Source organism: Callithrix jacchus, chromosome 3, assembly GCF_049354715.1.
Source record: "Callithrix jacchus isolate 240 chromosome 3, calJac240_pri, whole genome shotgun sequence".
Classification (NCBI taxonomy): Eukaryota; Metazoa; Chordata; class Mammalia; order Primates; family Cebidae; genus Callithrix; species Callithrix jacchus.
Genome location: NC_133504.1, coordinates 14,622,275 through 14,634,117, shown reverse-complemented (window position 1 = coordinate 14,634,117; position 11,843 = coordinate 14,622,275). Strand labels below are relative to the sequence as shown.

Genomic DNA, 11,843 nt, shown 5'->3' with positions numbered 1-11,843 from the left:
AAATACATTTGCTACCTCTTAGAGTTATAACTACATGCTTATGAGGAATATTTTCTCTTTTCAGGACAAATTATTTTTATACAGTAGCTATGACATACTAGTATATAATTAATTATCTGTCAACAAACAAACCACTTATTTGGTTGTATTTATGCATGCAAAATCTTTGTTTTAGAAAAAGGTATTTTAGGCCGGGCACAGTGGCTCATGCCTGTAATCCCAGCAGTTTGGGAGGCCAGAGTCTGCAGATAACTTGAGGTCAGGAGTTCGTGATGAGACTGGCTGACATGGAGAAACCCCATTTCTACTAAAAATACAAAAAATTATCCAGGCGTGGTAGCACATGCCTGTAATCCTAACTACTCGGGAGGCTAAGGCAGGAGAATAATTTGAACCCAGGAAGCAGAGGTTGCAGTGAGTCAAGATCAGATTCTGTCTCAAGAAAAAAAAAAGATAAAGGTATTTTAGTGTAATTTTTTTTGAAAATGGAACTAGCACTTCTGATGTGTGGCTGACATGTTTCCTTTTAAACATGCATGAGCATTTAGATATTATTTTTACTTTATTTTAAATGTATTGGATAGGAGGACTTATGCTCACAAAAAGTAATTTAGCTGGTTAGAAGCAGTCAAATATTTGGAAGAGATTATTTTTGAGAAAATATTTTAAAGCCATTTTAATATATACTGTAGGCTTTTCTACCAAGGTAAGATTCTGAATGTTCTCAGAGCACTGAATGCCTTTTAATCACAATGCTAAGCAGCCTATCTTACAAGATGTTACATATAGATTTGACTTGGTTATAAATTCAAAAGTATCATGTGCTAAAATGTTTATAATCATTAAACATATTAAGAGATGAAGCAATAGCATTCTGCTGTCCTCCGACACTTTCTTTTACAGGATCATACTTTTTGTCACAGTAATACATATCTGACATCTGGTTAGAGAAGAAAAAAGAACAGAGGAAGATCAGTGTCTTCATGATAGTAGTTTTTGCTTATCATGTAAGATGATGATGGACTGAACTTACCAGCTTATAATACAATTTTCATTTTATTTTAAACATATTTTGCATGATATAAAAATATTGATCACAGTGAGTTTTACCAATTATTGTTGCTATAAAAATGAATGCTGAAACAATACTTTTAGTGGAAATAAATTATATAGTATTCTTTAAAAAAAAAATCACAAGAGAAAAATCTTGGCTGTTTGGTCTTGACAGAAAACCAGTCTTTACAAGAGGCCTTTTGCAGATGAGCTCCAGTCCATTTCTGTAAGGTTATCCACATGGTTCAGGAGACACGGACTTCTGTCTTTGTTAGCATGGACCCACAAAGGTCTCTCTATGCATAGACAGTTCTACTGTGGCAACACAGTTTTCCGTAACAGAAAATCGATGAACTGGAAAACAGTACAGTCTTACTTAGTTCATATGTGGTCTTTTCCAATATGAAGGGACACAACGGCACACTTCCTCACTAAATGAAAATCCTGGCTCACAAGGCTTCTGGCGGTTTGTACATGGCCGTCTGTAACAGCTAGGAGAACAAACAAGAACACACTTACGTTAAAGATCGAGGCAATGGATTCATTATGCTACCAAGGAATTTCTGTGCTTTTCTAAATTTTAGACTAGAAGATTACTAATTTTAGGATGAAATTGTTCGTAGGCTCATAAAAGTTTGTTTCTGCTTAGAATTACAACATTTAAGAGGAATGGAAAGCCTTAAAATAAAAGTCTTGCTTGCTGATTGAACAAACGGAAGGATGAGGTATTGTAAGCATTAGTTCCTTTGAAGTGCTCTTTGCTTCATGGATGAAAGAAACATAAAACAGAAATTTTGAAAGTGAATATTGAAGGTCTGCTGACTTGCTGTGATCACATAAGCATGGCAGAATTCACATGAATCAGGGGCTTGTATGGGACCCAGACTTCCAGGGAATTAAACCCAGCCATGTTGGCAGAACTGTGGTCCTCAGTGGGCAGCCTCACCCTCACTCTTGTGTCTCCACTTGGCAGCTGGCTGCACAATGGTGGCTAACTCTTCCTTTCTACCTGAGCTCCAGGTGAAACAGAGGCATTCTGGGGCAAGTGGGTGAGAGGGACAAAACTCAGCAGCGAGGGTCCCCCTTCTCCCATCCTAGACTTGCAGTTTCTAGTAGCATTGAGAGGACAAATTACCAATTAGTCAATCTGTACCCTGCCCTGTTGCTCCAGTGAATTGGAGCCTCATTTTTTTGAGACACAGTCTTATTCTGTCACCCAGGCTGGATTGCAGTGGCACAATATCAGCTCACTGCAACCTCCGCCTCCTGAACCCAAGCCATTCTCGTGTGTCAGACTCTCAAGTCGCTAGGACTACAAATATGCTGGCTAAGATTTGTATTTTCCATAGAGACAGGGTTTTGCCATGTTGGTCAGGCTGGTCTTGAACTCCTGGCCTCCAGTGATCTGCCTGTCTTGGCCTCCCAAAATGCTAGGATTTCAGGTGTGAGCTACCACACCTAGTGAGAATTGGAGCTATGTTTCAAAAACTTTTTAGAGTACGAGCATGCCTAACGTGGGAATAGGTGTACAGGGAAAAGCGCAAGATGACCTGAGGTGGAAATCAAAAGTGCAACAAGAAAACATACAAAATTTGGTTTTGACATTTCATTTATTTGACTCTAGAAATGAAAGCATGTCTAGTTAATTTTTCTTAAAATTTGCAACTGAAAATTCATACTTATGACTACAGATATTCCTTTACTAAAAAGGGATATGATACTTAATGACCCAGAAAGGCTGTTAATTAAGGCAATGGACCAAAGAATATGTACTCTGCCCACTAGATTTTGTAATAAATATTAAGAGAGAATGAGGAGAATATATATTTTCCAAATATGATATTTTCTCTTTTGCTCCAATTTATATCACAAAACCTGGAATTATACACTTAGAAAAGTGAACATAGGATAAGTTGCAGTAAACGGAAAGTCTTTATGAAAGAATGTATACTATTAGGAGAAATGCAATGAGAGAAATATTTTCGAAGTTCATCTAAGAGTTCCGTAGAAAAGACCGGTTGCCATGGCTCATGCTTGTAATCCCAGCACTTTGGGAGGCCGAGGCAGGCGGATCACAAGGTCAGGAGTTCAAGACCAGCCTGGCCAATATGGTGAAATCTGTCTCTACTAAAAATACACACACACACACACACACACACACACACACACACACACACATACACATCCCTAGCTGGGCATGGTGGCATGTGCCTATAGTCCCAGCTACTTGGGAGGCTGAGGCAGGAGAGTCACTGGAACCCAGGAGGCGGAGGTTGCAGTAAGCTGAGATGGTGCCACTGCATTCTAGCCTGGGCAAAACAGGGAGACTCCATCTCAAAAAAAAAGAGAGAGAGAATTCTGTAGAAAAATATGATGGCTGGTTAGTCTGCATGCAGACATAAGAATTTCAGAATTTAAATGTATACTAGGCTCACTCAAGAAGGATTCAATATAAAATCTCTGTTTAAGATTTCATCAACCTCATAGTTGCCAAACCCAATAGAGAATTGTGTCCTTAGGTAACCTGTCCTTTCTGTGGCCTTTTTCTTTAAGCTCACCTCTCCTGTGATATGACCTTGTACTTTCCTAGTTGTCTACTTAATTTTCAGAACATTTGTTTTCAGTTACTTTCACTGGATTCTCTTTTTACATTCACTCTTTACGTATGGAACGATAATACTCTTTTTAACAGAAAAAGCTTGTGTTTCATTTATTTACTACCTTCACTAATGTTCATTATTGCTCTTTCCATAGTATATAAAGAGTCCATCTTTTTATTCTCAAGAGTTTTGTGTTCTTATTTTAATGTATATTTCTGATGGTTTTCCTACACTAACATTTTAGCTACTGCATAAAAAGGCTTCAGTGAATCTAGCTATCTCATTGATTATATTTTTCTTTCCATATGTTGCAAAGTACCTCACAGGAATCCTTTTGAGAAAGAACTATATTTCAATTCCTACTGTAATAACCAAAATGATATTTCCAGAATGTGTATACTACTGTTTTCAGAAGGATAGAGATACTACATCTTTTTAAGCCTTATTAAACTACGTTTTATATTGAATCCTTCTGAGTGAGTCTAGCATCTGAAATTCTTATGTCTGCATACAGACTAACCAGCCATCATATTTTTCTACAGAATTCTTTTTTTTTTTTTTTTTTGAGATGGAGTCTCCCTCTTTTGCCCAGGTTGGAATGCAGTGGCACCATCTTAGCTCACTGCAACCTCCGCCTCCTGGGTTCCAGTGATTCTCCTGTCTCAGCCTCCCAAGTAGCTGGGACTACAGGCACATGCCACCATGCCCAGCTAGGGGTGTGTATGTGTGTGTATGTGTATGTGTGTGTGTGTGTGTGTGTGTGTGTGTATTTTTAGTAGAGACAGATTTCACCATATTGGCCAGGCTGGTCTTGAACTCCCGACCTTGTGATCCGCCTGCCTCGGCCTCCCAAAGTGCTGGGATTACAGGCATGAGCATTGGCAACCGGTCTTTTCTACGGAACTCTTAGATGAACTTAGACAATATTTCTCTCATTGCATTTCTCCTAATAGTATACATTCTTTCATAAAGACTTTCCGTTTACTGCAACTTATCCTATGTTCACTTTTCTAAGTGTATAATTCCAGGTTTTGTGATATAAATTGGAGCAAAAGAGAAAATATCATATTTGGAAAATATATATTCTCCTCATTCTCTCTTAATATTTATTACAAAATCTAGTGGGCAGAGTACATATTCTTTGGCCCATTGCCTTAATTAATGGCCTTTCTGGATCATTAAGTATTGTATCCCTTTTTAGTAAAGGAATATCTGTAGTCATAAGTATTAATCTGCATTTGCAAATTTTAAGAAAACTTAACAAGGCATGCTTTCATTTCTAGAGTCAAATAAATGAAATGTCAAAACCAAATTTTGTATGTTTTCTTGTTGCACTTTTGATTTCCACCTCAGATCATCTTGCACTTTTCCCTGTACACCTATTCCCACATATTAGGCACGCTCGTACTCCAAAAAGTTCTTTCTCAAAATAAAAGAATTCCTATGACGTACTTTACAACACATGGGAAGAAAAATATAATCAATGAGATAGCTAGATTTACTGAAGCCTTTTTATGCAGTAACTAAAATGTTAGTGTAGGAAAACTATCATAAATATACATTAAAATAAGACCACAAAACTCTTGAGAATAAAAAGATGGACTCTTCATATACTGTGGAAAAAGCCATAATGAATATTAGTGAAGTTAGTAAATAAATGAAATACAAGCTTTTTCTGTTAAAATGAATATCATCTACCCATATGTAAAAGAATGGATGTAAAAAGAGAATCCCGTGAAAGTGACTGAAAACAAATGGTCTGAAAATTAAGTAGACAACTAAGAAAGTACAATGGCATGTCATAGAAGAGGTGAGCTTAAAGAAAAAGGCCACAGAAAGGACAGGTTACCTAAGGTTACTTAAGAACACAGTTCTCTATTGGGTTTGGCAACTATGAGGCTGATGAAACCTTAGAGGTTGAACATAGCGCTCTAGGGCATAAACCAGGTTACAGGTGGTTGAATAAATGGTAGATGAAAACAATGCCTCATTTTTGACCAGCTTTGAAGAAGACAGAGCTGGGTTGCTAAAGTATGCTCAGCTTCACAGTAAGAGGCTAATAAAATAGAAGAAATTTGGAAACTTTCGTAAACTGAGGGAGAAAAAAGTAGAGCTGAAGATGTTAAAATGACAGAAGAATGAAGGAATGTCATGAAGCAATTCTGAAGGAATGTGGAGAGTCAAATGCACAGGTCTGACTTACACAGTAGGATCACCTTATTCTCTGGGATTAAAGAGGAAGTGGTTCAGGGATTAACACTAAATGTGTTTGAGTCCAATGACTTCATTTTTTTTTTCTTGGTGAAGAAGAGAGCAAAAGCAAGTTTAAGAAATGAGTTTTGAGTACCTTTAACAACATATTCATATATTTCTTTAATTCTATCAAATACTTACATATTTTCATTTCCAGACAGAATTCTATCTACAGTCAATGGTACTATCCTATCCTTTGTAAGTTTTACATAAAAATTGTCTGCATTTAGAAAAGTTGTCCTAAATTATGGCTGAAGGCAGCATCACACTTTTTGGATCGCCTGTATGTCTTTTGAGAAGATCCCCCAGGGTCCACTAATTTAGAGTATATTCTGAGCTTGGATCTAGTTTTGATCCTCAAGCCTCCTGTCTTGCTTTTTTGGAAGCAAATCCAGTCTCATGAAGGTTTAGCACTGCTTAAAAAATTAATAATAATATTTTGTCTTGCAGAACTTACTGGGCTCATTCTAACAAGCAATTGTTACTGTAATTAAGAAAACTGCCATTGGTTTAGAACATATTTCTAGTAAGAGCAATTCATCCCCTTTCTGAGGATCTCTTACCTGCATGTTTGGTGTTGAAACTTCTTTCCTTTTAACAAGCATTTCTGTGGACTTTCTGTACATTCACAGGCACATTTTCCAGGATTTAGGGGTTGATTTCTGGGGCAGGTTCTTTTACATATACACTGGCATGTGTTTTCATCAAATTCTCGGTTGGCCCCACATTGGCTGGGGAAGAGTTTGTTTTTACAGACACACTGGCATGAGTTTCTGTCTAGTTCTTTGTGGGGACCGCAGCTGGCAGGCCGAAGCCCCCCTTTGCAGACACATTGGCAGGTCTCTTCATCCAGCTCCTTGTTTGGTCCACAGATGTCCTGGAATCCATCTGCTGAGTCTAGACAAACACAGTCAGAGCGTCTTTACTATACCTTACTTGGTTCTAGGTGTGGTGTAAAACAATTAAAAGCTTTTAGAAGCATCTTCCTTTGTATGTCTGCCATCAAATTGTTGTGCACAAACATGGGTATATTCCTTTATAAAGGAGTTCAAAGTAATACCAATGTCAAGTAGAAAATGTAGTATTTTTAAGTCACTTATTTGAAAGAATGAATATTGTACATTAATATTAGAATATGTTAATCACAATATAGACCCTTGGCATTTAGTCGTTAAAACATCATTCTTCTTACCATCTCCAGCATTTGGGGAAAACATAAAATCTTGCTGAGCCAGGCATCTGCAGATGTGATTATTCCACATGTAATTGGTGGGGCAAGTCTTGTTTGCTGCCTGACACCTTTGGAAGAAATAGACAGGGTTAAGCAATGGTATAACTGGTACTTAGAAGGAACCATATCTGCTCACATATGTATCACAATACATGCTTATAAAAAAGCTTTAAAAAGATAAGAATTATGAAATAAAATGTGAGTATTTTCTCCCGAACTCTCTACCCACAACTGCTATCAAATTGCCACCCCAGAAGTGATCACTGTTTGTGATATCATCATATAGGACACTATACCTTTATCTTTTTAAGGCAAACACATTGACTTGTATAATCATGTAGGGTTTTAGTTTGTAAAATAAATAAGGTCAAACCTTTTATTTTACTTTGAAATTTCTTTTTTCCATTATGCAATATATTTTTACATGTCATTGAATAGAGTTCTACTCCATTATTTTTAGTGGCTAGGTAATATTACATACAAAAGATGTACCATTATTTATTTAATCAATCTCTTAGGTAATTACCTACATCACTTCCAATTTTGGATTTTTGAGCAATGCTGGAGGAAACATCCGTGTAAATGTATCAAATGTATCTTTACTGACTTATTTCCGAAGCACAGATTCCCACGCTGTAGTCTCCAGTAATGCAAAATTTCCACTCTGGACTCCACCAGAAAGTTATCAAAGATATTTTGCTTTGATCTTGTTGTTCTAGCTCTTTACCTCCTTCCTTCTCTCCCTCCCTCCTTTCTTCCTTCTCTTCTCCTCCTTTCCATTTTATTCCCCTTCCTTCCTTCCTTCCTTCCTTCCTTCCTTCCTTCCTTCCTTCCTTCCTTCCTTCCTTCCTTCCTTCCTTCCTTCCTTGTTTTAGTAAAAATTATAAAGCTAAGGCCTCAAGCAAGTACATCAACTGCTCCTTTGATGGTCCAATGGCCCCACTGTTGCTACCTGAGACCCCTCTCTGTTGGTGCCCAAGTGAGATGAGCCCTCTCTAGGGTGAACATATGTCATAAGCTCAGTTTCCTCATTTTCTCTTCCACATCTGTAATCAGCCATTTACTCAGCAGCCTTAAGTCTCTTTGTTGGAAAATGGCATTTTGGAGGCTCTCATTTGAGATCAGAAGCATTCACTGCCATCGGATCACATTACTACTAGATCTTTTCAGGGGGCAGACCCAGAAAAATGCATGTACATCCTGTAGAATGTTTCACGAGTTAATGTTTACCCAGTAGAAGGATTTTTGGTTTTGAGTATCTTAATTTACAGAGTATATATCAACCTCTCACTGCTTCATTTTTCAACTAATGTTGGTGTGTAGACATCAAATGGAAGTATTTACTTACATCTTTCATGCTCAGTACAATATTGTAAACAATTTTCTGTGCTGGAAGAATGCTGAGTTAAATTTCAAACTAATAGAACATAGTAAAATCCTATGTAGCCATCTTAACATGTGCATTGAGTGTAAATAAACAGGCCACTTGCTAAGAAAGTCTTGCAGTCACACTCAGTGTGACAATAAATCTTTCTTTCAATAATAGCCCGATAACTCTTACAGCACCACATGAAAAAATTTTTCAACAGGAAAATAAGCAAATCTGCATTTTACAACCATGCCTTCCTTCAGCTGAAACACCATTTCTGAAGATTTAGCAGCGCTTTCCCGTCTGGCAATCTCAACAGCACCTCCTAGACACAAAGAAGGTGTCTTCGTTCCTCTTAATATAACAGTTTGTCTAAGATTGCCCCGTTGTCCTTCATCCACCCATTGCCTTCTGCAAATAGCAATGACTGATTTGACCCTTCTTTCTTTCCCCCTTCTTGACTTTCTTTAAGAATCATGTCTTCTTTAGTGTGGAAGAAACCTATTATGGGTCTTTTATTTAATTTGGACTTTCAGCTTTCTGATTGCTATGTGTTATTTGCTATAACATACCATAAAGTAACAATTTCTCATACAGCATACACAAAGTCCATGTAACTACATGCAAAAGCAACTGTATGTAGTAACAGCAATAATTGTTGGATGATTAGGAAACAATACACATTTTGGATTTTATCAAGATAGTTTGACACTTTTCTACAGGCATTATTAGGTATACATTATTTTGTGGGAAATAGCTATGTTTTGGGTTTACCTTCCATTCACTATAATTGTTCCCATTTAGAACAACAAAAATGTGCTAATAAATATCTATTTGTGAGAATAGATTACTGATCTTAAGCAAGAGATTCTTGTGTATATTTTTAGAAAAAAATTTTCATATTGTTACCTCCAAATCCAATCAACATTACTGGATTTTAATGTAGTACCTGGACTTCATACTAATAACTTCCACTAAAATCTTGGCTTCTAACAATCTTCACATAAACTGTTATTTGCTTTATCCTGCATATATTACGTACTTTTTTCTTTTTACTTTTGAAAGTGTCAAACATGTATGTAATTATCAAAGTTAAGATTATGTGAAAAATATATAGGCTAGAAGTTCTGTATCATCAGCAATTTTTTTTTTTTTAGCTTTCTGGTTGATGTTTTCAGGGTACTTCTTGCCAAAAAATTGTGTATGTGTATGTATGTAGGTTTTTTCTCATTTTATTACACAGATGATAGCATACCTTACATACTATTTTAAACCTTGTTTTTTCTCATTTTATTACACAGATGATAGCATACCTTACATACTATTTTAAACCTTGTTTTTTCTCATTTTATTACACAGATGATAGCATACCTTACATACTATTTTAAACTTTGTTTTTTCTCATTTTATTACACAGATGATAGCATACCTTACATACTATTTTAAACCTTGTTTTTTCACTTACCAGTATTTCCTGCAGAACATTGTACCTTCCTAACAATTTTAGGGAATTCCAAGGGCAAGACTCTACTCATTGCACAGTTTTTTGTCATTTTCTTGGTTAATCCTGAACATATATTTTTCTAGGTAAAATGTAGACAGTACTTATCAATTTTCCAAAACAGTATCATTGTTTTTAACATTTACAGCTTCTCAATTGTTAGCATTGTTCCATCGAACAGAATATCGCTATGTTAAGCTCTATAACAGCAATGCAATTAATCCTGGCTGCATGAAACTCATGACTTTATTCTATAAATAGCGGTAAAACCATTTTGGTCATGTTGCTTCAGTGTCGATTGATACATGGTTTAAGTAACACACTGCCATGTTGGCATCAAGTAGCCATTATACTGTGTTGGTGGGAGTAGAAAGACATCTTTCATTCTATCAACATGTGATTTATACTGCCATTACCTAAGCTAGCGTATTCCAACTGCTGCTTCCAACTCATTAACTAATCATGAAATCAGTGACATGGGCTCAGAAATGCATTTTAAAATATAATAGAATGGCATACAATAAAATACAAACTAACAGAATGCGTGTAATACAGTTTGCTTCCTAAAGAAAGCACCCTGCTTCAAAAGTGAGAAACAAGTTCTTGGCATTTAAAACTTCTCATGTAAAAATACGGATGAGGGGTCAAAATTTCCAAAATATTGTTATTTTAGAATGCAAGAAAACTTAGTCATAATGGACAGAAGGTTTAGTAAAATTTGGTTAACTCCTTTACATTTTAATCTCCGAAGCATTTCTTCTTACTGAAATTTCTCTTCTAGCTCTGAATATTAATGTGTGAATACATACTTTAAAAAGTTCATAATTATATTTTTTTGTATACAGTATTTATAAAACATTGATTCAAAGACATTCTGTCTGCAAAGCAGGGGATTGCACAATTATTTACAAGGTATATCTATGTTGAGAATCATGTGAATAAACTAACTTCCTATCCCCCACCAATCCCACCACATTCACACAGACAACCACAATCCTGCCTGTATCGTGTATGAACAATAAAGATGCTTTTACTAGAATTGTTTCATTAATTATTTTCACAGATTCACTTGACTTCGGTTTGACAGCTATTGCTTTTTGCTGGTTAAAATCAGATGATGAAAATATGAGTATATGTGCTTTTCAACTTAACAATTAATTTAATGATAAAGAAAATCTTACTTTGGCCTTTGAAATATTAAAAGATAAATGTGCTCCAAATATGTTCCATTACATTATATTCTAAATATTGGGTAGTAACTGCTAGCTCTTATATTTTGAACATCATAGCAGGCTATTTTGTGCATGCTTTTTTGTGATTCTTTCATATTCTACACTTTTTGGCACTGAGGTTTTCCTAACCTTGGAGATTTTTTGACTCCTCAAATCCACATCTAAGGAACTAAAACATGCTAACACATTTGTTTGGCCTTAGAACTAAGACAATATGTTACTCTTTTTCGAAGAGCTACAATCTTGTTTGTGTGTGTGTGTGTGTGTATGTGTGTGTGTATATATAACATAACATTAAAATGCATTAACATTATATATGTAACATATATATTACCTCCAAATCCAATTAACATTACTGGATTTTAATGTACTACCTTGACTTCATACTAATATGATGTATTTTTCCAGCTTTATTGAAGTATGATTTTTCCAGCTTTATTGAAGTATAATTGGTAAAAATTGTACAAATATAAGGTGTTCAAAGTGATGTTTTGGTATATGTACACACTGTGAAATGATTACCACAATCAAGCTAATTAACATATCCACACCTCAAAGAGCTACCCTGTGTGTGTGGGGGGGAGGGAGTGCAGTGAGAACACTA

The 11,843-nt window shown here is 35.9% G+C and overlaps 1 protein-coding gene across 1 annotated transcript in view; it reads right to left on the bottom strand.

Annotated features, from left to right (window-relative positions):
• Nucleotides 1–649: 649 nt before the first annotated feature.
• Nucleotides 650–11,843, bottom strand: part of VEGFC (vascular endothelial growth factor C) — a 120,261-nt gene continuing 109,067 nt past the window's right edge. Inside the window, exons 5-7 of the mRNA XM_002745197.6 lie at nucleotides 7,099–7,205; nucleotides 6,470–6,803; nucleotides 650–1,544 (exon numbers count right to left, since the gene is read on the bottom strand). Of these exons, the coding sequence (XP_002745243.3) occupies nucleotides 1,430–1,544; nucleotides 6,470–6,803; nucleotides 7,099–7,205 (556 nt within the window). The 3' untranslated portion in view covers nucleotides 650–1,429. The remainder of the gene's footprint in view (nucleotides 1,545–6,469; nucleotides 6,804–7,098; nucleotides 7,206–11,843) is intronic.